The sequence below is a fragment of the Carettochelys insculpta genome, chromosome 2 (genome assembly GCF_033958435.1).
Source record: "Carettochelys insculpta isolate YL-2023 chromosome 2, ASM3395843v1, whole genome shotgun sequence".
In the NCBI taxonomy this organism is placed as follows: domain Eukaryota; kingdom Metazoa; phylum Chordata; order Testudines; family Carettochelyidae; genus Carettochelys; species Carettochelys insculpta.
In genome coordinates this window covers 201,369,483-201,391,780 of record NC_134138.1, presented here as the reverse complement: position 1 = coordinate 201,391,780, position 22,298 = coordinate 201,369,483, and the positions used below count along the sequence as shown (strand labels likewise).

General features: G+C 42.1%; 1 protein-coding gene across 1 annotated transcript in view; it reads right to left on the bottom strand.

Moving 5' to 3' along the window:
* Window positions 1-22,298, bottom strand: part of TOPAZ1 (testis and ovary specific TOPAZ 1) — a 118,503-nt gene that overhangs the window by 19,149 nt on the left and 77,056 nt on the right. The window contains exons 15-18 of the mRNA XM_074988330.1: window positions 20,338-20,489; window positions 18,401-18,566; window positions 5,622-5,786; window positions 1,071-1,274 (exon numbers count right to left, since the gene is read on the bottom strand). Of these exons, the coding sequence (XP_074844431.1) occupies window positions 1,071-1,274; window positions 5,622-5,786; window positions 18,401-18,566; window positions 20,338-20,489 (687 nt within the window). The remainder of the gene's footprint in view (window positions 1-1,070; window positions 1,275-5,621; window positions 5,787-18,400; window positions 18,567-20,337; window positions 20,490-22,298) is intronic.

Below are 22,298 nucleotides of genomic sequence, written 5' to 3'. Positions count from 1 at the left end.
AGCTATTAAGTTCCTTAGTAACAGAGAGGGAGCCGTGCTAGTCTATATACTATCAAAACAAAAAAGCAGTCAAGTAGCACTTTGAAGACTAGCAAAATAATTTATTAGGTGAGCTTTCGTGGGACAGACCCACTTCTTCAAGACCACCTCAGTGGGTCTGTCCCACGAAAGCTCACCTAATAAATTATTTTGCTAGTCTTCAAAGTGCCCCTTGACTGCTTTTTTGTTTTGATAGTGTATAGACTAGCACGGGTTTCTCTCTGTTATAACTTGCTACAATGGTGGAAACAAGTGTGAGACTAGACTACAGAGACGAGTGGGGTGGGCTGTCTGAGGGCAGAACAAAAATCCACACCTGCTATAGAAGCCTTGTGGAAAAATCAACAAATTTTACATTAAGCAGTATTTTCAGCTGAGCCATGACTGTGTGTCAGAAGCTAGGAATGAAGGATATTTCATAAAGACAATACAAATTAACAGTGCAGTGCAATGTAGGGTTTTGTTGCCAGTTGGAATTTGGTCCCATTATGCCATGGAGTAAAAGGGGCCATTGTCCATAACATTTACGAAATGATACTTAACTGTACTTTTAAACGAATTGTGTATTACATATTAAAACAGAAAATAAGAAAATGGGATGTTACAATCTCCTTGTAATGTATTCTAATCTTATCTATTTTCTATTGCCATTTTTGTTCACAAATAAAATCACACTCAACCATGAGGCAGACAGGATTATTTTCCTCTCACCACCAAAGATGAGGCACATAGTTCCATGATATACTCTGTCAGCATGATGTTGCCTTTTAACTTTGTAGAGACTGAACTGTACGAACTTCTGATTTTACATAAGAACATTTTGTACTATGGAAAAGTTTCAAAACATTTTTACTCATTTTAATTTTCTGAAATCTCAGAGTTAGCTCCTGTTCTATATCACTCTAACTTTAAGAAGCAGGCAGGAAGCTATTCTGACTGTTTAGTAAATTACTTCTCAAAATAACTAGTTCTTATGAGTACAGCTGTTTCAAGGATCATAAGCAGTAAACACAATTTCAAAGGATACTTACTTTTGTAATAGATCCTGGCTTTAAGCCACAAAGAGCTCCTTCCCAATGCTGTAATTAATCGTCTAATTAAAGTAACATCAACGGGAATGTTTTTTGACAGCATAAAGTCTGTTACAGAAGAAGATACACCAAGGTTCTTGCTCTCAATACAGGCATTTAGAAGTTTGTTAAAAAGAAGGTTGTACTGGGAGACGTCTACAGAATCTAAAATAAAAATAAAGTTAGTTATTCAAATCAGTCTAAAGCAATCCTAATTGCTGGATATCTTCCCAGTGGTTCCTATAAACATAGCAGAAAACCAATCTCTTCAACCTTAAATCAGAGCAATTTTAGAAACAAAACACTGCAAATTAAGAGTTAAATGCCTTATGATGATCCCTTTCGGTAGGTCTCTTTCTACAGACCCCAATGATGCACATTCCGTTTACCTTTGGTTAAAAAAAATTTTAATAGATCAAGTGATAATTAGTTTCAGTTCAAAATAATTTATTGCCGAAAGCATAAAAGTCTTAAGATGACACCAAATTCTCATGGTGCATTGAAAATTGATTCCTAAATACCATATTAATCTGCACAAAAGTAACACCTTTTCACATTCAGCTAAAATATTAGCAACATGTAATGTCTTTTCAGAGTTATAAAATAAATCTAAGGTCTGCAAAAAACAGTGACTGAATTCTGTAAAGCACTGTGGGATCCCTGGACCAGGCTTCTCTTTCAGCGAAGACTTGAAGTACTGAGGGGCTCTATGGGTTCAAGAAGGGGGGAAGCAACTCAGAAAGCTCTGAGCATTAATAGTACACTCATCCCTTGCTACACGAGCACAATTGGTTCCCAACTTTCTGCCTGTAAGCAGAAACTCGTAAGAGGGACACTAAATTCCTATTAAATTACATGTAAAAGTCTCTGATTAGTTCCCACGACTCCCAGCTTGGGGAAGGAGTGGCAGAAGGTGGTGCTGCTTTTGAAAGGTGAGTGAACCTTGGGTTGGGGAGGGTTAAAAGCTGGGAGTAGTTTGTGGCTGTGAGTGGGATGGAGGATTCAAATCTGTTGGGGGGTGGTTCAGGCTGCAGCGGTTTGGGGCAGGGCAGGGGGTTGGGCTGTGGGGTCATCAGGGTCAGGTGGTGGAGGGGGTCTGGCTGCTGCGGTTTGGGGCCATGGGACCGGTGGGGGTCAGGCTGCAGGGCTTACAGGCTGGGGGGGGTGTCTGACCGCAGGGTTACAGGTCGGGGCGGGGGAAGGGGAGTCTGGCCACGGGGGTTACAGACAGCAGGGGGGTGAGACTGCAGGGGAATCTGGCTACGGGGAGTACAGGTGGCTGCAGAGCAATCTGGCCGCAGGAGTGGGGTACAGGCGGCTGCAGGGGGGTCTGGCCGCAGTGCCGCAGGGGGTGTACAGGCATCCGTGGGGGGTACAAGCGGCAGGGAGGGGGGAGTCTTGCTGGGGGGCCAGCAGGGGTGTTGGGCTGCAGGGATTACAGCTGGCAATGGGGTCTGGTCGCAGGGCCAGCAGGGGTGTTGGGCTGCAGGGGCATGGGGCATACAGGCAGCCCTGGGATCAGGCTGCGGGGGTACAGGCGGTGGCAGGGGTCTGGCTGCTGGGCCGGCAGGGGTGTCAGGCTGCTGTGGTTTGGGGTTGCAGGGCCACAGGGAGTGCAGGCAGCAGTGGGGTGTCAGGCTGCACGGGGCTGTGGGGCTGGCGGTCAGGAGGCGGGGCCGCAGGGAGTGCAGGCAGCAGTGGGGTGTCAGGCTGCAGCAAGCTGCGGCTGCAGGGCTGGTGGGAGGGGTCAAACTAGAGGGATTGGAAGCACAGGAGGGGGGTAAGGCTCGTATGAGCAGGGGAAATTCACTTGTAGAGTGAACTAAGGTAGGTAAGCATCTCCCTGGTTTAAGCAAGTACTCGTAAATGAAGTACTTGTTTAACAAGGGATGGGTAATAAAAGAAGAGTGCTCCCCCTCTCCCCCTGGATTACTATACCTTCCTGGCTTCAAATGAAGAACCTCCTGCTGTGCTTCCTGGACAGCATTAGGACATGGGAAAAAGATTAGAGAAGGAACGACTCATCTAAAAGACCCTGGTCCTCAAATATACCAGAGTTCTTCAGCCTCCCAAGAATCATAATCAGAATGGCTAGCCTTGACAAACTACCTATGGTTGATGGCAAAGGGCAGGGTTGAAAGATCAGGTAAATGTAGAAGTATTCTCCAGGATCACTGAATGGGGGACAAAAAGAAGTAAGATTATGGCAGTGATTTCTCAATTTCTGTCTATCAGGGTAGAAAGTAGCAGAACACAGACAGGATGGAGAATCCATTTCATTCTCCCCTCTACACTGCCCCTCCCTATTGCTCCCCAGTATATGTAGGTATGCTGAGAAATGAATTTCAGAGGGGGTAGCTGTATTAGTCTGTTTCAGCAAAAATAATGAGGAGCCCTGTGGCACCTTAACGACTAATAAATTTGTTTGGGCATAAATGTCATAGAATACCAGAAGTGGAAGGGACCTCAAAAGATCATCACCAGGTTCAGTCCCTTGCGCTCACTGCAGGGCCAGGCACTGTCTAGATCACAGGACGGGAACGTATGGCCCATGGGCTGGATCTGGCCGGCAAAGCTCAGGCCCCATTTGATTTGCATTTGTCTAGTTTATTTATGAGGTCGTATGGTTTACTAAAGTCTAGGTATACCACATTTACCCCTTCTCCCCTTATTTGCAAGGCATGTTATCCTATCAAAGAAAGCCATCAGATTGGTTTGACATGATTTGTTCTTGACAAATCCATGCTACACTTATCACCTTATTGTGTTTCAGATGTTTGTAAATGGATTCCCTAATTATTTGCTCCATTATTGTTCGTGGCACAGAAGTTACACTGACTGGTCTGTAATTTCCCGGGTTGGCCTTATTTCCCTTTTTATAGATGGGCACTATATTTATACTTTTCCAGTCTTCTGGAATCTTTTCTGGTTTCCATGACTTTTCAAAGATGATAGCTAATGGCTCACATACCTCCTCAATTAGCTGCCTGAGTATTCTAGGATGCATTTCATTAAGCCTAGGTGACAAAGATATCTAACTTTTCAACATAATTTTAACTTGTTCTTTTTATATTTTAACTTTTAAACTACCTCATGTACTCTATGAATTCCCTATGTGAGGCACTCAAGCACCACCATTCTTCTTGGTGAAAACCAAACAAAGACGTAATTAAGCAGCTCTGCCATTTCCACATTTTGTGTTATTCTTTTTCCCTGTTCGTGGACTGGTGCCTACTTTGCCAGATTCACTACAGTTTGGCAGGGATATATACCCAGATGCAAAATTGGGAGTATTACATCACTATGTGGAGCACAAATTACCTACGACTGTTGGGCAGGGTGGATGTGGCCCACTTGATGGAATGAAAATATTAAAAAGGGGGATAATTACTCTTTGTAGTGAGCTAGCCCCTCCCAGTCTCTATTTTGACCTAGTATGTTATTGCCAAGTTTGCATAAGAATTCCAACTCTACAATCTCACGCTGCAGAATGTTTTTGAAGTTCTTCCTTCAAGTATGGCAACTTCCAAGTGTGTTACTGAGTGTCGAGGGAGGCAGAAGTGTTCACCTACTGGTTTCTGAATGTTGTTTTTGATGTCTGATTTGTGTCCATTTATCCTTTTGCATAGAGACCATCTGGTCTGGCCAGTGAACATGGCAGAGGGACATTGCTGGCACATGTGCAGCTTCTACTTCATGCTTATGACGAAGAGGACTCCAGCCCATGAAAGCTTATGCCCAAATAAACGTTAGTCTAAGTTGCCACCATGGGCTTCCAAGTTGTTTTTGCTAAGACATGGCGATTTCCTTCCTCACTCTCCCAGCTATCACTAAGAGACTGTTCAGTTCCTTGGTGCATGCCATAGCTCTTTGGGGCCTGTACGTCTAGACAGGCTTGCCACACAGGTAGAGATGAGTAAGTTTTGCTATGAGGTGAAAGTGGTGGGAGGACTGGGAAATTAACGTCTTTCCCCAGATATTATTCAGGGAACAGGCGAGCAATGGATCTTCATCTTCATGGGTAACAGCTAGGTACAGGAAGGTCAAGGGAGCAGGATGACAGGGGACATGGGAAAGAGTGATGTCAGCATGCAGTGGACTGGGGGAGCTGTAAGCGGTGGTGGCAGAACGATTAGTAATGTGATAGCAATCCACCATAAAATGTCCCTGCTCCATTCCACTTTATAGACCGCCTGAAGTCCTTAGGAGATATACAGGAATGGTGCTCTGTTTTCATGGACTACAGGAAACTGGGACTGGCTAAGAATGCGGGGGAAGTAGAAGCGAATCCAGTAATCCAACTTGCAGTAGCTTTTGTTTGGGTTAGTCATTCAAGTACAGTTATCTATTTTTTTTTTTTAAATTATGTTTCCTCTGAAGACATGAGTTCTAAATCTGCTCTGCAATGCATCCTACAAAATCGAATCAGACAGTTAGAAGAGAAACCATGTTTCGTAGTATCAGTCTCGTCTTTTCAGTTTGTTGTCTCTAACACTAGCTTTTCTTTCTTACCACAACAATTTTGGAAACCTGGTAGATTCTGTAAAACTTCAAAGGCTTGTCTACAAAGATTCTTGGTCAAATATTCACATGCAATTGCACACAGCAGATTGTGTCGATTGAGGACGTCCATTGTATCGCAGGGCCACAATGGTGTATTGATAATCCATTCTGACTCTGAAATGAACACAACAGAATTATTTTGGACTAACATTGGGAATAATAGGCTACGAAAAACCATACTGAATACCGACAAAGAGGAGGAGTTTCAAAACTTAAAAGAAAAACACAAATAACAGGTTTTCATTTAAAAACAAGTAATGTTTCTCACAATTTTGATTCTTAGAATCTTTATTTAAGATAAATAACTTTTCATGGTAGTGAAACTGGCTCTTTTTAACAGCTTGTGTCTTTTAGAGGGTCACAGCACTCTTCGATCAAAAATGATATATGATCCAAAATTTGGATCCCAAGTTTCTATTTTCTCACCACCTCCTTGTACTCTTAACTTTCACAGTAGCCTCTTTCACAACATTCTCTTTTCTTTCAGGCCAGTATGTATGCCAAAAGTGCAATTACAGATTGTTTTACAGTAAAATGTGAAAGTACAATGATGTGGAATTTGTAATGGAATATCATGCCTTAACAAGAGTATATATTTTACATTAACTGACAATTAATAGGAATCATGTCTTATGCAAAAAATGATTCCAAAAAGGATGCATTTGGAGTGATAAAGCTTAACAAATTATAAATCATCGTCATCTTAAAGTGTTTTATTTGTAGTATTTACTTTATTTGTACTAGAGGTTGAACCTCTCTAGTGTGGCACCCTTGGGACCTGACCAGTGCCAGACAAGAAAATTTGCCAGACTACAGGAGGTCAATATTGCTTGGCAGCACAGGGAACCTGGGCGGGTTTGCAGGAGGGCTCAATGCCCAGCTGACTACCGCTATGATCACGTCTGCAGTGGAAGCGTGGCTGACGGAACCAGGTAGGGGTGGACAGAGCTGATAGCAGCAGGCAGCTGTGCTATGCCAACATCCACAGAGGACGTATGGCACAGGGAACCTGGGCAAGTTTGGGGGAGGTCTGAATTCTGTTACTGGGTGCTCTGAATTCTGGAACAGTGTTTTTGCATTTTGGGATTCTACCATGAAGCACCCACAAGCAACCAGGACTAAGGCACTGTGGGATAGGTACCCACAATGCAATGCTCACACTGTCAAACTGGCCCAGGGCAATGGGGACATGGAAACAATACACAGAAAAACAATGGGTTGAATTTCAAGAAGGTTTATGGACACAAATGTGAATTCATAAGAACAGAATTTATTTAAAAATCAAATTTATCTTGTAGTGTAGATGTAGGCCTTGTTGTCAGAGGTCTTTGTCTTTTGCGTTTTCCATGTGTGTTCCATTTAAGAGCTTGACAGACTAAGCTGGATGATGGTTTTCTGAGACCGTGGCCTCACCATTCCCACTTTCTTGATTTGAGCATCAAATGGTTTTGCATCCTACTCTATTCCAAAGCTCCCCATATGTGACAAAGTCTTGCCATTTGATGCAATGGATGCACCTGAGGCATCTGTTTATAAATGCCTTTAGCTTGTGATTTGAAGACTTTTTCGTATGCCAGGTCTCACATCCAGACAAAAACAGACTCTCCACATCTGTGTTGAAGATCCACAGTTTCGTCTTCACAGATACTATCTGTGAACTCCATACGGGGTGAAGAGTTTTGAATGTAGCTGTTGCTTTCCCTATCCTGCCATCAATATCCTTGTCTGTTCCTCCACCTCTACCCATAATACTACCTAAATAGGTGAACTGCCCCCCCATCTTCAAGGTCATCCTCTCTGAGCGTGATGGTGGTGTCGGTGGACTGTTTGATCCTCATTGTCTTGGTCTTTCCCTGTTAATGCTCAGTCCAGTCATTGAGGCAGTTTTATCTACTGCTGTGACCTATTCTTCCATGCTTTCATGTTGGTGTGAAAGCAGGGCGACATCGTCAGCAAAATCAATGTCCTCTAGCTGTTTGAAAAGTGTCCAATGAATGCCCCATTGATGGCCACCTGTTGTTCTGCTCATAATCCAGTTCACAGTGATCAAGAATAGGAAAGGTGACAACAGGCACCCTTGTCACACTTCTGAAAGTACCCTGAAAGATTCTATCAAGACACCATTGTGAACAACATAGTATATTGAGGGCTTGTACGTAGAACGGATCAGGTTAATAATTTTGGATGGGATGCCATGATGTTGCGTCAGTTTCCACAAAGTGTCTATCAATGCTGTCAAAGGCTTTTTCAAAGTCTGTGAAGGTTATTTGCAGAGTGGAGCTACACTTAAGTGACTGTATCGTCCAAGATAAGTTGTTAATGTCAATGAGATGAGCCTGTACTGGAAGAAAATGCTGAAGAAGTTACTCACTTTCGTAAAGGAATGATACTTTTCCAAGATGTGTCCCTGTGGGTGTTCCATGTAGGTGTCAGTGTGTTCCTGCGCTGCGTATTGGAATGCTTTACAGAGCAGTGCCCCCCACCCATGTGCTGCGTGTGTGCAGGAGCAGCCTGTGATGTCACCAGGCTGAGGAGAGAGCGCGCAGCACAGTCCTCCTCTGTTCCTCTCTGCGGAAGAAGGGAGGGTTGTGGAGCACCTGCAGGGACACATCTGGGAGAACTATCATTACTGCATGAAAGTGAGTAACAACTTCTTCTCCTTCGAGTGCTCCCTGTGGGTGCTCCATAGCAGAACCCCTATGCTGGAGGTTGGTATTGGAGTCTTTAAGTAGAATGATGTAAAACAGCATCTGCCAGGGCAGTGGGAGGTATCGGCCCTTTGTGCAATGTGTAATGCTTTGCAAACGTGTGATGTGAAGACCAAGTGGCCACTCTACAGATGTCCACCCGAAGGACATTGCTAAGGAAGGCAGCTGTCGTGGCCATCGCCCGCGTCAAATGGGCTCTAATGGTCTGTGGTGGTCGTTTGCCTCTAAACTGGTATGGCGCGTGAACGGAATCTGCAATCCACTGGGATAGGCGTTGTGCCGAAACAGCTGTTCCCGCGTAGGGCCCCGACTGTGTTACAAAGAGTTTGTTTGACTTCCTATTTGGTTTGGTTCTATCAAGTTAAAAAGCTAGAGCATGTCTAACATTGAGCATGTGCAATGCAGCCTCTCTAGAAGAGAAGTGAGGCTTAGGAAAGTAAGCAGGTAAGTATATGGGTTCATTTACATGAAACTCACATGACTTTGGGAAGAAATCCTGGGTGAGGTCTAAGTACCACCACCTTGTCTTTGGTGAAAACAGTGAAAAGTGGGTCAGCCATGAGTGCTGCAATCTCCACAGCCCTTCTGGCCGATGTAATGGCTACTAGAAAAGGCACCTTCATGGACACATACTGAAGGGGTGCTGTGGAAAGGGGTTTGAATGGAGGTCTTGTCAATGTATCTATGACCAAGTTCAGGTCCCATGGTGGTATCAGAGGGCGCAGACTTTGGCATACTTTTTGTAACCCTGTCAAGAAACATTTCACCATCGGGTGACTGAAAGTAGAGGAATGGTTCCCTGAGCCGTGGAAAGTCGTAACGGCAGCCAGATGCACCCTAATAGAGCTAACTGAGAGGCCTGCATCCCTGAGATCTGTAAGGTAATCGAGCAAGCTGGGCTTGGAGGCACAATCAGGATGCAGATTGCAGATCGTACACTATTGCTGAAAGTGTGCCCATTTCCCAGTACAGGCATTTCAAGTGGAAGGGCGACGGCTATTTACCTGGGTATTTGTGATCCTGTTTGAACATGTAACTTCTTCATCATGGAAAAGCCATACCATGAGTTTCAGGGTTTTGATATTGGGATGAAATGTGGTGCCGTGGTGCTGAGTGAGAAGGTTTGACACCATCAGGACAGGGATCGGTTGATGGATCAACATGGAGCGCAAGTAAGGAAACCAGCATTGCCTGGGCCAATCTGGTGCTATCAGCATTAGAGTTGTTTGGTCTGCCCTGACTTTGTTGATCACCCTGGCAATGAGTGGAATTGGGGGAAAGGCGTCGAGAAGGGGAGTTGTCCCACGAATCCCCGTCATGTCCTGCCTATTACTGCCGTGGAATAAAAGCTGTGGCACTTTGTGTGGGGTTGCAAAGAGGTCTATTGTTGGTGAGCCCCATTCGGGGAATATAAAGAGCAATATGTTGGCATCCATTTCCCATTCATGCTGGTCTTAGAAATACCTGCTCAGCCTGTCTGCCCTGGTATTCTGCTCCCCTGGTATGTATGTTGCTAACAGATTTACCCGTTTTTTAATGCACCGATTCCATAACTGAGTGCCTCCACACATGGTGTGCGCAACCGGGCACCCCCCTGGCAGTTGATATAAAACATAGTAGGCATGTTGTCCAGAAGGCCATGAATAGTTTGGACCCACATCAATGGGAGGAAATGGGCGCAGGCTCTTCCCATGGCCCTGAGTTCCAGGATATTGATGTGAAGGAGTCTCTCGTGATGAGCTCATGTGTGCTGGATTGACGATGTGTCACATTGGGCCCCTCACACCATAAGAGAGACATCTGTAGTTATAGTTACAGAAGGCTATGGGGAATGGAAAGGTACGCACCCTAGGAGGTTTATTGAAGACGTCCACCAGTTGAGTCACTGTAGCACTAACAGAGGAAAAGTTGGGGTCTTTGACAATCTGTAGCAGGTCAATATGTAGTTGCAGGCAACCAAATGTTGAAGGCAGAGCATATGAAGTCTTGCAAATGGGACTATGAATGTGGTGGCAGCCATGTGCCCCAGCAGCTGGAGGCAAGTCTGAGCAGTAGTAAAGGGGGCCTGTTTGACCATGTGGACAAGGTTCCAAATTGCCTGGAACCTGTGAGCAGGTAAGCAGCCACTGGCTGCAACTGAATCCAGGAGAGCTCCTATGAACTCTAGGCTCTGTGTTGGTCTCAAAGTGGACTTTTATAGGTTTCCAAAGAGGCCAAGCCAGGAAAAATATTCCCTGTATTTATCATAACGGCAGTCTGGTGGTAAGTAGAACCCTTGATTAGACAGTCATCTAAATAAAGAAAAATAATGTTCTGCCTTCTGAGGTATGGTGTGACCAGGGCAAGTGTTTTGGAGCAAATTTGCAGAGCCGTAGAAAGTCTGAAAAGGTGGACCTTGTACTGAAAATGGTCCTGACCCACTGTAAAACAGAGGAACCTCCCGTGGAATGGGTAAATGGTCACACAAGCTTTCTGGAGGTCAAGGGCTGAGAACCAGTCCCCTTAGTCTACTGCTATAATGACAGCCTGCAAAGTTACCATTTTGAACTTTGTATTGAGAATGAATCTGTTCAATTCCCTGAGGCCTAAGACAGGCCTCCATCCCCCGATTTCCTTGGCTGTCAGGAAATAGTTGGAATAAATGCCTCTGTTTTTGCAGGGGATGGGTTCTATTTCCCCTAATGTAAGAAGTTTTTGCACTTCTGTCCATAGCAGGCGCTTGTGAGATGGGTCCCTAAAGAGGGACAGGGTAGGAGGATGGGTGCGTGGGGATGTTTGTAAAAAGAATTGTGTAGCTTTCTCTGATATCTAAGACCCATATGTTGATGTAATCTGGTTCCACTGAAGGTAGAAGGGCCTGAGGCGATCATGAAAAGTGGCCCCTGAGTGCACTAGATTTAAGGGGTGGTCGCTTAGACCCTTGACCAAGCCATCAAATTTGATGCTTTTGGGAGGTAGGGTGGGCTGTAGATGACTGGCCCTGATGTGTCGTCCTCCTGTTCGATCTGTTTTTAGGCTTATTATTGTATTGCCCGTATGAAAGGGTGTGTACTTGTGCCTCTTGCTAGAAGGGGAGTACATTCCCAGCGTGCACAGTGTTGCCTCGAAGTCCTTCATAGGATGCAACATCTCATCAGTGGTGCTGGAGACGAGTTGCTTTTTGTCAAAGGGGAGGTCTTCCACCTTTGACTGGATTTCACATGGAATACTTGAGGATAGGAGCCATGCTACCCTGTGCATAACTCTCAGTGGCGGTGGTTCTAGAAGCTGTGTCAGCCACATCCATTGCTGCCTGAAGGGAAGTCTTATCAATTGAGAAGCCCTCCTTAATTACAGACTGAAGGATAGAGCATTTAATGTCTTATGAGTCCTGTAGCAATTTGCTGTAATTTGTATGGTTGTAGGTGGCTAAAAGAGTGGTACAGTTCGCTATTCTGCACTGGAGGGTGGCTGAAGAGCATGCCTTGCACCTGAAGGAATCCAAGCGCTTGTGTTCCCTATCAGAGAGAGCAGCTTTAAATTGAGGATTTTTGGATTTATGGGTTACCAAATCCACCACCAAGGAGTCAGGTTGTGGATGCAAAAAGCGAAAATCCATACCCTTAGATGGGCCAAAATACTTTGTGTCCACCCTATGATTGGTGGGCAGGACAGAAGGTGGGGTTTTCTAAAGAAACTCAGAGGGTTCAAGGATTGATTCATTAAGAGGTAGGGCTATTTTGGGGGGCATAGATGGCTGCAGGATCATGAGCAGCCTATATTGTTTATCCTGGGATTGGCCAACCCTTTTAAATAGACCTCGAAAATGTTTTAGGTCGTCATTTGGAGGAGAGGGGGAAATCTGAAACCACCTCATCCTGTATATACCTGCCACCCTTGGAAGAAGCCTCAGAGTCTGAGCGAGGTAAATATTCCGTGGCATTAGAAATTGTCTGTGGGACACCAGACTATGGATTAACCGGTGAGGACTGTACTGATATTGTAGGAGGATGCCTAACCATAGGCTCATGCTGGGAAATAGCATGCCTAGAGTGGTGTGTGTGGGCTGATTGAGGCTGATGCATATGCCAGGCATCCCATGAACTCCACGGCAGTGAAAACTGTTGAGTGGGGTATGGCCACGGCTGGTGTGCACAGAATGGGGGAGGGCGATAGGGATAGTCCCTATACGAATGCCATGATGGAGGTGAATGGGGTCGTGAGTGATTGGCCCTGTGCCTGCTGCTGCCTTCAGACTGTGATGAAGGTAAGGGTGAGCGAGCATCACTATATGAGGTGAGAGCATGCTTGTGTCCCATAGAATTCGGTGGGGACACCAATGGTGTTGAGTGTAGCTGAGGTGACTTATGGATATGGTGTATCTTTCGTTGTGCCTTCTTATGTTTACCTGGTCCAAAGCAGTAGCCAAGGCAGTGGGGACCGTCAGTGGGTGCATATATTGCTTTTCAGTAGCAGATGTCTCAGAGGCACCTGTTGGTTTGGGTCACCTCGTCTCTCCCCTTGCTGAGGAGGTCCTGCGTCTCTCAATGGCACCAGACATGGGTGGCACCAAAGAATGCGAAGCTGCTGGCAGCTCAGACAGAGAGCGAGCCAGTCATGTTGTCCCAGCGCAAGAGCCTCTGTGGGGCGATGTAGCTACCCTATCTGTGGGTTTTTGTTGCACCCACATATCATCTGGCACACCACTAGATGAGAGGGACTTTTGTCAAAGTAGTGTTTTCAGGTGCACTTCCCGTTCTTTCTGTGCCCTTGCTGGCATACCCTGGCAATGGGGGCACACAGAAATGCTACAGGATTCACTCAAGCATTCTAGGCATGAGGTGTGCCCATCAGACAAGGGCATAGTGCCTCCACAGGCATCACAGTCCTTTGTAGAATTAGGGATGGAGAAAAAAGGGTAGCTGTCTCTTTAAGACAGGAGCTGTTTGTGAGAGGAAAAAAAGCTGCTGCTGCAGCTCCACAACAGTCACTGCTCAACTGACAGGTTTGTTTTTTTTTTTTTGAGGGTTTAAAAAAAAAAAAATCAAAAATTGACTAAATTTCAAAAATAAAAGCGAAAGGAGGGAGGCTAAACAAAGTCGTTTCCATGACTCTTGGGCTCACATCAAACTATGGGAATTTCCAGTCAGAAAAGCAAGAGCTGCTCTGAGCCAACATTTTTACGGCTGACCTGGAACAATGCTTTCTCAGTTCTCATCCCCTAGTGCCCCTCCTCTACCTGTGCTACGTTGATGACATCTTCATCATCTGGACCCATGGGAAGGAGGTTCTTGAAGAGTTCCACTGTGATTTCAACAGTTTCCACCCCACCATCAACCTTAGCCGGGGACCAGTCGACACAAGAGATCCACTTCCTGGACACGACTGTGCAGATAAGCGACTGTCACATAAATACCACCCTATCCTGAAAACCCATGGACCGCTATGCATATTTACACACCTCCAGCTTCCATCCAGGGCATACTCATGATCCATTGTTTACAGCCAAGCAATAAAGGTACAACCGTATTTGCTCTAATCCATCAGACAGAGACAAACATTTACAAGACATTTACCAAGCTTTCCTCAAACCCACTTAAGGAAGTGAGGAAACAGACTGATAGAACCAGACGGGTACCCAGAAGCCACCTGCTACAAGACAGGCCTCGCAAGGAAAACAAGAGAACACCACTGGCCATCACATACAGCTGTCACCTAAGGCCTCTCCAGCGCATCATCAGGGATCTGCAACCCATCCTGAACAATGATCTTTCACTCTCACAGACCTTGGCAGGCAGGCCTGCCCTCGCCTATAGACAGCCTGCCAACCTTAAACAAATCTTCACCAGCTACTATAAATCACAAACCAGTGACTCTAGGCCTGGAACCAGCCCCTGCAACAGTCCTCGCTGCCAACTCTGCTCACATATCTACACCACTGACATCATCACAGGACCTAACACCAACCATACCATCAGGGGCTCCTTTACCTGCACATCTACTCATATAATATATGCCATCATGTGCCAGCAATGCCCCACCGCAATTTACATTGGCCAAACTGGACAGTCTCTCCGTAAAAGAATAAATGGACATAAATCAGACATCAGGAATGGTACTGTACAGAAGCCTGTGGGGGAACACTTCAATCTCCCTGGACACTCAATGGCAGATTTAAGGGTGACAGTTCTGAAACAAAAAAATTTCAAAAATCAAATGGAGAGAGAAATCTCTGAGCTGCAATTTATTTGTAAATTTGACTCCATTAACCATGGATTAAACAGAGACTGGGCGTGGCTTGCAGTTTACAAAGGCAGTTTCTCTGCTCTGGGTGCTAATATCTCCCCATTAGACTCTGACAAAGGCTCACATTCCCCTGTCTGATCTACTTGTTTTTTCTTCTTTTGATAAGTACTGTTGATACTGGGCCATTTCCACCTTGCTGAATAGACCTTGTCAGCTCTGGCCCTCCCTCTTGCTGGGACCCCACTCTTTAAATACCCCTCTGGAAACCTCCCCCCCACTCATGCATCTGACGAAGCGGGTCTCGATCCACAAAAGCTTATACTCCAAAATATCTGTTAGTCTATAAGGTGCCACAAGACTCCTTGTTATCCAATTTTAATTTTGCTGAAGAGGATTGTCAAATTATTGTATTATATATTATAGGAGTAACAAAACAGAATGGTTTCATTGTTTTATGTTTTGAATGATATTTAAGACTTATTTTCTGCATTTTTCAGGTAATCCGTTAACACGGCATCTCAAGGTTGCCTGAATGATCCAGACACACTTTGTTACATTTATGGCAGTTTTGTTCCAAAGAAGCAAAAACAGAACATAACAGATTTGGTTAGAAATGTATATCATGCCTACTTTGGCACAAAACTTGGGGATTAAGACAAATCTTGGGCCCCTCATAAAGTGTGTCAATCGTGTGGAATCTTTGAGACAATGGAATCAAGGAAAAAAGTCTACGGCATTTGGAATTCCCAGGTTTGGCGTGAGCCCAAGAGCCATGGAAACGATTGTTATTTCTGTTTATGTAACATAGAAGGGTATAACATTCCAAACAAATATGGTATTTGTTACCCAGATCTTCCTTCTGCAATACTGCCAATACCACATGGACCTCATGCGCCTATCCCTAACCCACCAAACTGTCTTGAAAATTTCACGTCATCTTCCAACACTGATGCTGATAATGTTGAGGCAATACTGCATATGGACCTGAATATGCCAGTAATGAGCCACCACTTTTCACTCAAAGCAAACTGAATGACTTGGTGAGAGACCTGGATCTGTCAAAAGATTCTGCTGAGGTTTTGGGATCTGGACTTCAAGCAAAGAATTAGCTTTCCCCTGGGACAAGTTTGGCTTGGTACAGGAACTGAGAGAAAGAGTTTGTTCCATATTTTTCTATGGATGGGCTGCTGGTATACTGCAACAACACTACCAGATTAATAGAAAGCTTGGAGACAGCTTACCAACCAGGTGGCTGGAGACTGTTTATTGACTCTTCAAAAACAAGCCAAAAAGGTGCTCTATTTCATAATGGCAATCAACATGCCTCTGTGCCTATTGCCCATTCTGTTCACTTGAGAGAAACCTATGAAAAACTTGAGCTTCTCCTTCAAAAGGTGTGTTATCCAGAGCACAAATGAACTGTATATGGAGATCTGAAGGTGCTGTGTATGCTGCTTGGTTAGCAGGCTGGTTACATAAAAATGCCATACCTTTCATGTGAATGGGACAGCAGAGCAAGAGATCTTCACTGGGTAAAGAAACAGTGGCCACCAAGGGAGAGTCCGACTCCTGGTTCCAAGAATATAATTCATGAAAAACCGATTGAGCCTAACAAGACACTGTTACCACCACTCCATATTAACCTTGTGAAAGCATTAAGTAATAACAGTGACTGTTTCAAGTACATTTGCAACAAGTTCCCAGCTTTGAGTTACCAAACAGTTAAGGAGGGTATCTTTGTGGGTCCTTAGATCAGGAAACTGATTACTGACTAACTTTGAGGAAACTATGAATGACACAGAGAAAGACGCTTGGGTGGCTTTCAGAAATGTCATACAAAACTTCTTAGGGAACAAAAATCCTGATTATAAAAACACTGTTGGCAACATGCTAAACAAACTTTTAAGACTTGAATGAAACATGAGCTTGAAAGTTCATTTTTTGCACTCCCCTCTGGATTATTTTCCTGAAAATCTTGGAAGTCTCAGTGAAGAGCAAGGGGAAAGATTTCATCAGGATATCAAGACGATGGAAAAGAAGTATCAAGGATGGTGGGATGTCAACATGATAGCTAATTACTGCTGGTCCCTGAAAAAAGAGACTGATGGTGAAATGCATAAAAAGTTGCCAAAAGCGCATTGAGTCACATCTAATCATTTAAAATTACTCAGTTGTTAACTTTCACACTTTGCGCCTTTGTTCTTTAAACAAGAACTTACAACAGACCTTCTAAAAGAACTAACTTACCATTTACCAAGTTTTTAATGCATAAGGTGGAATAAAAAGCACGAAAAATGTCCATAATTTTCTTTTTGGTTTCTGAAAAATCCTTAGTGATACAGCAAAATGGCTGCCATTTTTTAAATCAGCATAGCAAAATTATGTAAAGACACCAATTTTTATCAAAACAACTGAAGCTGTTTCAATTTGCAGATCAGTGTTACATGCTGAAGCCTTTGTCTACCACAGTAAAGATCCCACAGCAATGAGATGCTACATCAAGTCTCACCTCCCTGTAATTTGGAAGTCAAAGAGAAAGGTCCAGATGAGATGCAATATTTTCTGTGAGTGGTGTGTAGACCATGCTTGTCATGGCCCCTCATGCTTTATGCAAATTGGTTTATGAATATGAATACCTGAAGATGTTCTTTGCAAAACAAATCATGTAACATTTTTAAAATTACAGTCTGAATCTGTATATCCAATTTTTGTGAATGTAGCATTCTTGTATGTGAAGTTTAAAGTATAAAGTGTGAATCTGGTTTTAATTTTAAATGCATGAAAGAGGGCCATTAGTGATACTTTAGAAACCTCCTCAGTACTCGAATCAATGACCTGTAAATGGTCTTGTTTCTCCTGTAAGACCAAACTGTAGTTGGTCCTAGAAAGACATGTGACCATGCCACCTGATACTGGAATCCATCATGAATCTAGTACTTGTTCAGTCTCCCCATTTCCCTGGAAAAAGGGTTCCGACCCTAGGAAAGTCTATTTAAGGACTCAGAGCAATCAGGTCTCTGTCTTCATCTGGCCTTTGAAATACCTAGCCCATCCTAAGAGGCCACACATGAAGAAAACTGGAAACAAGGAACCATAGTGAAAGAGTGAAGATATCCAAAGAAAGCAAGGATGATGATGACGATGACAACAATGTAGGACAAAAGGTCAGGAGTTTAATGAAAAAGTATCTCTCCTGTTTCTTTGGATTGCTGGATGAAATTACAGAAATCGTACGTAATACTTACCTTTTCTGTGAATGGTCTGCCAAAGTCTACTAGGCTCTCACTGATGCAATGGCTTGCTACAGGGAGATCTATTGTTCAAAGATGCATGCAAGAGACCAGATATCGATAAATCCTTTTCAAAGATGTCTGCACTCAAAAAGCTAGCCACAGAAAAGCCAGCCCCCTCCTCAAAAAAACCAGCCACAACTTCTACCTAAGTTTAGCACAACTGATACTTTTTTCTACTGTATTACCGTACTATATTTAAGAATGGTATTAGTAAGACTCTACATTATTTTAGTCAATGTTTTATGTGTAAAATGTGTACCATCTAAATGATACACTCTTTTGATGAAAAGAGCACTACTATATCATAGGCAAGTGTGGTGATGTTGTGAACGCATTCTCCCTTTATTCCATCAATTGTTATGGGGGAAAATTCACCTCTGTATGTAGTTTTGGTGTCTACTGCACTTTTCAGGAAGGCAATCCTGATGTATACAGGGGACCCTTTGTATTATATTTGAGTTTTTTAACTATGAATCTTGATTCTAATAAAAAATAAGATTACCTCTCAATACCCATGTTGCTCCATCCAGACTTCCACTTTTAAGGAATATTTCTGCAGCAGCATTAACAATTTGGCATCTTGATGCTAATCTTTCTGGGCCAGTGAGTCCTTTCAAGCTTGTAAAATGAACCTGCAGTTCATGTAGTTTATCCAAAACCTTCCTGCCCTAAAACAAGAGAAGGAAAAAAAAGCAGAGGTGCAAATGAATGTAGCAAATGTATATTATTATTAAAATATGCAATATTCAATAATTAAACCAAATGCAGCAATATTAGCCAACTGTTCAAATTCTAGGACCATGTTTATTTTAAAAATAAAATAAATTTTAGTTTGTACTAAACATGTATGTTCAGTCTCAGAGGGGTAGCCATGTTAGCCTGTAGCTTCACAAAAAAGATGTAGTTCGGTAGCACCTTTAAGACTAGCATGCTTCTGTATTAGATAATGAGCTTTCGTGGGTAAGACTCACTTTTTCACATTCAATCTGAAGAAGTGGGTGTTATCCACAAAAGTTCATTTCCTAATAAGTTAATTTGTTAGTCTTTAAGGTATTATGGGACTTCTTGTTTTTATATACGTTTTAGTAAGTTTATGTGCAATACATAGAATTTGAAAACAGTACTTTTCATCTTTTTAAATTGTTTGGTGCATTCATTGCACGGTTAACTAATTCAGTATTTTAAATGCATGACTGAAAAAAAATAAACGAAATAAGAGTGCAATATGACTCTAAAATCTGACTTCTTTCGAACTAAGTGTTAAATACTGATTACCGATCAAGTGAAAAACCACAAAAGCTTTGCTGTTTTTTCAGTAGTCTGAACTATTAACAACAATACACAAATAAACTTCAAAAACACTAAACAATGGAAGTAATTAGCCACAGAAGTCTAATTCAAACATTTCATGGCATACTCTCTCCCACATCTCAGGACAGGAAGAAGACACTTTATTGACAGCTTTTCTTCCATTTAAGAAAAATATTTTAACTATACGGTAAAATTAAATTCATTTTAATTATTATCCTTTTGGAAAAATACTAATAGTGTTAGTTGATATGAACAGGTTTCTTAAAGAATCAAGTCTATGCAATTCTGCAGATATTGTAGTCAATAATTAAAAAGGCATAAAGTTTAAACCTTTAGATTTCAGAAAAAGAAATTCACCAAAACTATTAGACAAATGAGATTTTTTTCCTTAAGGTACTTACTTATGTACAGTGCTTTAACTTTCAAATCTTTGTGCTATTGCATGAGAACAAAGGAAACTCACTCTAAACCACATGGGTTAATCACACCTTCCAAGTCAAATGAAATGGAAAAAAAAGAGATTTTTTTAAAATTAATATTCCAATCTGTTACTATTTATAGATTAAATTGTGATTCTACTCTGAAAAGTGAAAATACAAAAACCTTAACTTTTATTGACCATCAGTTGTTAGTTACTTTCTATGTAATTCAATCATATTTGCTTATTTTATTAAACTAAATTAAGTTTTTACTGCCTTTTACTATAGTTAGGACTGCAAACTAGATTTTGCTCCTTTTTTGTACATCTATAACATAACTATTTACTAAGTTGTATCAAAATTGCTTCTGTGCAAACCTGCTAGAGTTGAACTGCACAGGTCTCATTCCAGGCATCCTTATTTCATGCAGTGATGTGAAAAGAGATAGCTCAGCTTGATTTCTGGATCCCTGTTGACTTTGTAGAGCTTGAAGTTAGGAAAAATGTGTTTTTAATTCTGAATATTGTGATGTGGAAGTCAAATGCAATAAGTGCAGAACATCTACAACAATTTGAGTCACTTTTCAAAGTAGAATGGCCAGGTGCATCTTTAAGTCCATTAAGTATGATAACACTTGTTTTTCAAATTAACCTTTTCAATTAGACAAATACTGTTTAAAATTAAATATAATTTAAAATCAATAAAATACCTTTGACCATTGCTGGATTGTGTGATAAGAACAGATTACACTGATCCCAATCCTTCCCAGGAAATCTTTGTCTGCTTCATTATGTTGTGGATTTTTGATAACTGGGCAGGGGAAAGAAAAAATATGACGACTACTATTTTCCAAATCCTTGTCTAGGTTTTTTAAAAAGGTAAGCTAAATCTAAAGGAGATTTATTCTGAAAGACCCTATTTCTCAAGAATGTAAGATACATTTTTTAAGACACATGAAACTGGGTGCAAGTACAAACATGAAGGTAATTAATTCATTAACATTTTTATTCAAATTACATTATGTCATTCATATTCACTCATGACAACAGGATGCCTGATTAAGTGATGATAATACAGAACATGTTTTTCTTTTTAAAGTGAATTTTGTGACTCTGAAAGCTTACAAAAGTGGCCTTACTGGATATTGAAGTCCAGTCACAGAACTCATATATAACGGGTGTTAATACGGCAAACTTCTCCACATTGTGGTACCAATTCTACTTCAATTGTATTATGAAGCAGAAAAGGAATTCTAGACTTCAAGCATAGCCAAGATTTGGTCTCCACGCCAAGGCTCCCATCCGTAATAGTGATTTTGCTACGGGAAAATGGGAATTTGGACTCAGACCATTGACTTACATAATTTGAGCTAAACAGCCATCTGACAGTAATTTTTGATTAGTAACAATCCAGGCTAGTTTTGAACCAATACATGAGAAAGACAGAAAACTTACTGCTGTCCCACTCTCAACCTCCTGAGCTATACAGTGATCCAGAATGAAAGCTGTGATAGGAATAATGTTATGAATAGCTAAGATAACAGGTGAAGTGGACTTAGATAAGGAACTGGAAGGTATTCTTTTAATTCTTGACTCTTACAAAGACTTTTATCCCTGAAGGGATTAATTATGGAAATCCAAAAATGAAGTTGAATTAATTGTTTTGTAATCTTGTTAAACAAATGTTTGTACAGGCACAGAGACACAGATATACTAGAATGCTTAGTTTTAAAAAGCAAGGAATTTTCAAATAACCTAACATATTTAAATGACTACTACTGAATTTCTTGCTGTCAAGAGTCAAATTTTTGACTTAATTTATTATCTGCAAAGACAATGCAGGAAACAGTTACCGTTAAAATAATTTGGCTGAATAAACATTTTTTTCAATTTAGTGAATTGTGAGAACAAACTAAAACGGTCCAACCAGTGCAACGTAAACAGTGAAGCTCTAGCAAGGAGCAGCTGTTGGAGCACTCATGCATTTCTATCATCAGCTCCCCTCAATGAATGAATGTTCCAGAGTGAAAGTACAAAGGGGTGTGACACTCCAACTGTCCCAGTTTCTTCCCCTATAACTTCAAGTCCTGGAATAAACAGGACTCTGAAGTAGTGGAGAAAATCACAAGTTTGAATACACAGAGTCCATTTAGAAGAACTTCAGTTACAGGTAAATAACCTTCATTTTTCCTTTGAATATCCTTTCCGTAGTCTCACTCATATGATAGCACTGATCCAGATGGTGGGACCACAGAATTCTAGTTGAACAAGGACAATGGAACTGCCTTGCCAAATTCTACATCAGATCTAGCTTTCAAATCTAACAAGTGTAATTTAGAAATGCGTACTGAATTTTATATTACTGCTCTACATATTTCTGTTGGAGGAATGCATCCAGAAAAGAGTATAGAGGCTATCAACAATCTAGCAGAATGTTTTAATTCCCACAAGAAGAGACAAAGCCATCAGTAGGCTTATAAATACATAATTAACCAATCTTGAGGGTAGTTACAGAGAGGTAGCCACGCTAGTCTATATCCTCATGAAAAAAGGAAGTCATGTAGCACTTTAAAGACTAACAGGATAATTTATTAGGTGATGAGCTTTCGTGGGGCAGACCCACTTCTTCATTATTTCCCGATTTGAATAAGTGGGTTTGCCCCATGAAAAC